This window comes from Micropterus salmoides, unplaced genomic scaffold (genome assembly GCF_014851395.1).
Source record: "Micropterus salmoides isolate LMB-PRFRI ecotype aquatic unplaced genomic scaffold, ASM1485139v1 Ms_hic_scaffold_14, whole genome shotgun sequence".
Lineage (NCBI taxonomy): Eukaryota > Metazoa > Chordata > Actinopteri > Centrarchiformes > Centrarchidae > Micropterus > Micropterus salmoides.
Genome location: NW_024040485.1, coordinates 29,582,753 through 29,588,752, shown reverse-complemented (window position 1 = coordinate 29,588,752; position 6,000 = coordinate 29,582,753). Strand labels below are relative to the sequence as shown.

Genomic DNA, 6,000 nt, shown 5'->3' with positions numbered 1-6,000 from the left:
GCTACACATACTTTTCAGCGTCCCCCCCGCTTGCAGCCACGTTAAAGCTAAATGAGGAGCTATGGATCAAACGTTCAGCCACTGGAAGAAGCAGAGTCTGAACAAGCTGGACCTGAGTAAGAAGGGCAGTGTGGATGAAGACATTGAACATGTAGTGTCTCTGCTCAACAGCTGCGAGGAGTACTTCACCACCAGCTCCTGCTCTGGGAGAATCCTCCTCATCGATGGGGTGAGGAGCGCAGACACTGGGGACATGTCTCCAACACTTTTATGTTAAGTTTCCTGAAAGATAACAACATGAAATGATTTGAGAAAGCAGAAAGCTTCATTTGCACAATAAGAAAACATGCTATGTAAATAAAGGGAAACCAAATGTGCGTTGTCTAAAAAATAAAAAGTCCCTTAAGGTATAAAAACAAACAAGCTGCTGATTATTTCATTGTATTCCTTTATATTTTGAATAGTCACCTGCCACCTGAATTTTGTGTGCCTTAATAAAAATAAAGACATTTACAGAATAACTTGGTGCATGAAGCTGAAGTTAGCTTCTGATTCAGCAGGTCCACTGTGCCAAGAGCTGGCAAATCTGGATTTTTTTTTTGGATCTGGATCCCGATTATTTCAGAAAATTTCTTTAAAACAGGGGTCCACATTTGTTTAACATTTATTAATGTATGTTGCATTTAGAGCACATTAAACCAGGTCCAGATCAAAAAGCACTATAACCAGAGATGTCAAATCTGGACTAGATTATTTCAGAGAGGATAAAGTTTTTTTAAAACAGTGTCAGATTTGCGAAACCTTTTATTTTATTTGTGAAAATGTAAAAAAGGGCGACGTATATGTATATGTATTTTTTTGTTTGGTTTGTTTTTTTTACAGGTAGACCAAATAAATCCCAGTTTGTGTTTTCATTTTCAAGGTGTCACAAATCTGAAACTATGTTTTAAAGAAACTTTATCCTCTGACAACTCTAGGCATAGTGGTTTTTGATCTGAGTTTCCCTTAACTTTCCCCTTGGCTGCCGGATCAGAAGGTAACTTCAGCGTCGTCCAGCAGCAGTCGTCTAGTGTGTTGGTGTTGGTCTGGTTTTTAAAATCCCACCTGAGTTCCCCATCTGTTTTTTGTTTTTTTTCCCCTTCTAGGCTCCAGAGAGCAGTCGTGTCCAAAAACAAAATTGTGTTTGGCTCTTTGTCTCACACCAGAAGTGCACATCTGATGACCTGGTGAGACATGGATGGACTCATGCACTTGTGATATTTCCTCTAATAATATTCATTTAATAGTACTAAGGGTACAATGTGTTTGTTCTTCAGACGTCTGCTCTAGCCAGGTCCAGTGGAGATGCAGTGTTGAAGTTTGAGCCCTTTGTGCTCCATGTTCAGTGTAGGCGCCTGGATGATGCTCAGCTGATGGTGAGAGGGACAGTTTATTTATTTATATATATTACTGTTGAACAATTACAGTGTTGTCGATTTAACTCCTCTGTGAAGAGTCCAGAAGACGACATAAGTATGTAGGCTCTGCACTGCCGGGGGGAATGAAGGTCTAAGCTGCTCTTTCACTGGTTTCTTCTCCAGCACTCAGTGGCTATAAACTCAGGCTTCAGGAACTCGGGTCTCACTGTCAGCAAGACGGGGAAAATCATCACGGTAGGTTTTGTGACATGAACGCCATTTCCAGGATTGTGCAGAAAACTATTTGTTTGCCGTTACTCTACTAGTACTATCACAATCCGTTAAATAATCCATGCAGTAGAAACAGCCCTTTGCTTTGCAGCATGTGTTGCTTACATACCGTGTAAAAGCTGTGATTTTGTCCCTCTAGGCTGTCCGTAGTACCCACGGCCTGGAGGTTCCACTCAGCCACGAAGGAAAGCTCCTGGTGGAACATGAGTACATCCATTTTCTAACTCAGATAGCCAATCAGAAGATGGAGGAGAACCTTAGACGGATCCACAGGTCAGTCGGCTGTTTGGCTCTCTGATTGGTAAAACTAACAAATAATGTAGTTAGCAAGCTAGTGACATGAATTAAATCCATGTTACTTTACGTTATGAGCTGTAACGTTTCTCTTCGTCAAGAATTGTTAATGGTGTTTAGAGCAGCAATTATACACAACGGTCCTGTTTACACTCCTAACTTTACAGAAATGATGCACCAGACAATTTCTAAATAGGAAACAATTTTTTGTTATTAAAATAGGGGAGGACCCATTGAGATAAAATCTCTTTTTCAAGGGCGTCTACCCCAAGAAAGGCAGCAGGACAGCAAGTCTGACAGTACAGAAATAAAACTACAATACAATCAGAACATCTTTCATTTTACCCTTACACATGTGCAGACCAACAGCACACTATAAAAACCAGTACATTAAGACGCCTCCATGCAGATAAAATACATTGATCAAATGCCTGCTAATTTAAAAAATGTACATATTTCCATAATCAGAGATTTGAACTTCGCAAAAGGCACCAACACCTCCAACCGGAGGCTCCTCTGCAAGGAGTTCCAAGTAGATGGTGCACAGCATGAGAGCTTTTAAAAGCAGTACCCTGCTGGACCGGGTATGATGAGTACTGACCGCAGAGCTAATGAGGCTACTAATTACTAATTTGGTCATTTGCATAAGAGTGGAAAATCTCCTTTATGCGTGAGGTGGGGGCTAAATAGCACTAGACTCCTTTAAAAAATCCCAGTGTTTTACGAGTTTATAAATGTTGTGAAATGCTGTCGACTACAAAATCTTTATCATTCCCCTCTTGTAAATTCGGCTATAATGTAATACATGAAGTTATTTGTTTGTATGAAAAATATTGTGCGTGTTGCAGTATACTGGCAGTAAGATACTCTGTCACTAGAAATACGATATGCCTTGTTAACAGCAGATTAGCTGCACAGATGAGTACAGGGGAACTTTCTGTTGTTGCAGCAGAAACGTTCATTAAAATATGTACTGCCTCAATCAACCTCTTGTTTAATTTAGAAAGCTGATAGCTAAAGAAGAATCATTGAGTAAATTGTGCGTTTCATAATCCAAATATTTGATTATTTGTTTCATTAATCCAAAAGATTAATCGACTATCAAGTGCAACACTGCTAACAATGGCTACATTTAAAAAAAAAAGTTAATCAGAGTTCAATTCAAATATGCAGATGTAAGCCCAGCGGCAGGGAGCTTAGATTTCTGTCCATTTATTATTTATTTTTATCTCCAGGTTCTACCAGAATCTGCAATCGGCCCTGGCTACAGAGAAACTACAAAAACTACAAATTCCAGATCCCTCCGTCTCACAGGAACTACAAGATCCGCCTGACAGACTGGAGACGGAAAAGGTAGAAGAAGAAAAGAAGGACAAGGGCAGAACAAGTGTGTATAAACGTAGACGGAAGAGGGAACAACACCGTCAGACTGACTGTTACCATGGTGACGGGCCGAGCAGTCCGCCAGAGCCGGACGACTGTCTGGATCTGTTCTCTGCAAACATGGACACGAGTACTGTGCAGTAAAATAATAAAAGACATTTTATACATCAGTAAAAACACTTAGCTTTCCATGATTTCAGAAATCAAACTGCCGTATTTCTTGTTTTAATCACTCTAATTACAGATTACAAGCTATCGCAGCAAAAACTAGGGCAAACAGAAATGTCCTGCCTCCGTAGTATAAAACCGTTTTGTTGGCATTCAAAAAAAACTAACCTAATACCATATTACAAATGAGACCTTAGCAAAAAAATGTATATATGCAATACTTGATTCCACACCATTAATCAAACGTTTCTAACCATGTTGTCCTCCATATTTCTTCGTGTATGACGTCAACAATTCGGCAACTCGTGTACCAAAACTTACTCAGACTTTACAAGTTGTTTTTCCGGCTTTAGGTTCATGTGAATTTTCCAATTATGCCAACAGCACATGAATGCACCATGTAACTCAAAGGTGTGCTAACAACTTACTGCAGTTAATCTTTGTTAAAACTGTAAGATGCATACATTTGATATATCATATTTTTACTTACATGTACATAAATGTGGTCAGTATTTCTGTTAACTTGTATTTGAACTAGTGGTTTCAATTACTTTTGAGTAAGTGTTTTGTAATTGGTTGTTGACAGAGATGAAAAAACAAGATACTTTAAACGTATGGCTGGACCGCTTATGAAACCCTTTTTGCTCGGTTTAACACAACCCTGCCCTCTTCAGCTCCGTTTGAGAGACTCCTCTAATCTGTGCAGGAATAATATTCGACATACGAGGCTGTTAAAACCAGAAATATTTTGAAAGTTTGTTGCTATTAAAAACAGCTAAATAGACTATAAATTGTAGTTGTTGGGTGTCAACAGCCATGTCTTTGAATTGGACAGAGAGCAAGTTTCTACAAATGGTAAAAGACTATTTTCAGTGTTTTTGTTATTGTTGTTTTTACAGTTTTGCTTAGTTACAGAAGCATTCAACATTGTGGTCTTCCTTCTAGTAGGGTCCAAACTCTTATTGTGAAAATCTGAATGCTCTGCCATTTTGTACAAATTCCATGTGTCCAAGGTAACAAATGTATTTTCCGCCACCAGTATTTTGTATTTTACTTTGATGCATTTATTCGAGGGATATTTTGTAACAAGATACATTTTTCTGGGGCAGCTGATAAAGACGGCTCTAAGATCCCGTGGGACTTTCAAACCCGTTCAGATAAACATCTGGGACGTTATAACAGTATAAATGTCACGTGTAATGGACATCAAGACGAGGGAATGTGAATCGGCAAAGAAAGACTCTAGCAGAGGCTGAATAATAAGACAATCCAAGACAACCGTTCTGCCATGAAGTCTTTGTTGACACCGTCACAGAAGTGTTGATTTAATCTTGTGCTTTAGTATTAAGGGCATATAGTAATGTGTTGTACTGGACTACATTATGTTGAGAGGTGTTTCTAATATTCTGACCCCCTCATGTATGTAAATAGAGAGGACAAAAAATGTAGTCCAGTACAACGCCGCATTTCACTAAGGCCTCAGTAATAAACAAATTAATTTTAATGATGCGTGGGCAAAGGAGAAGCAAACAATTTCGGTTTGAAATAACTCTTTTAAATGTGCTGTTAGTGTTTATTGAATGTGTTTACAGGGTAGCAGGGCTGTCTGAGGTGATGGAGCTCTGATTTCTGACACAACAGTTGCTAAAGTCTCTCATTGGACCTCACTGTTGGCTCAGCTTCCAGGTATGTTGACACAGAAACACAGCCTCTGCACACAGTGTTGCAGCTGATGGGTTTTCTAATCATGCATCCCACCATCTGAAACAAGAGGATGGTAGTCTGAGTGAAAGCAGTAATGGAGAAGTGTGGAGGTGGTTTCTTATTATTTACATCATGTTACAGTATCACCACTGGAGGGCAGCAGAGCTCACTGTAGAATAATTCAAACAGCAATCTGGTTTCACGTGTTTATTTTGTATTTAGTGACGTTCCCTTGGTTTGCAGAGTAATAATGGAGGGTGAACCCAAGAGATGTGAGTTCACAAACTCACCACCTGACCGATTTTTTTTTTTTTACGTTAAGGAAAGTGTCGGAGTTCAAACAAAGTAATTAAGAAGTCACATCTGTCTTCACTATCAGACAAGAATCCAACCCCAGACAATTACAGAAACCCAAGACAACAGGCAAACACCGACCAACTTTATCACAGGTATCATAACAGACAAAACCTAAACGAGAACTCAGAACTAGAACACAGAGGCAGGGAGTAGAAAACAACATAACGGGGCAAGGCAGCACTGAAACTAGGATTAGACAGAACACCAGACAGTTAACAGAATTAAGACGGGAGGAACGAAGCCCAGATCAAAACCAAAAGACAGGCAACAGTAAATAAACTAACTCTGGGCAGACTGAACACAAGACAGGACTGAACACCAAAACATAGACCTTAATGACAGATACAGAACTGACAAATAAAGAAACTCAGGACAGGATCGTGACACTGTGCGCATTTACGCACGA

At 39.5% G+C, this 6,000-nt stretch overlaps 1 protein-coding gene across 1 annotated transcript; it reads left to right on the top strand.

The window, feature by feature from the left end:
• Positions 1-4,407, top strand: tyw3 (tRNA-yW synthesizing protein 3 homolog (S. cerevisiae)). The gene is made up of 6 exons (XM_038718929.1): positions 1-229; positions 1,146-1,226; positions 1,317-1,415; positions 1,581-1,652; positions 1,828-1,961; positions 3,218-4,407. Exons 1-6 carry the CDS (start codon positions 62-64, stop codon positions 3,507-3,509), a joined length of 846 nt encoding a protein of 281 aa, XP_038574857.1. The 5' UTR covers positions 1-61; the 3' UTR covers positions 3,510-4,407.
• The last annotated feature ends 1,593 nt before the right edge of the window (positions 4,408-6,000 follow it).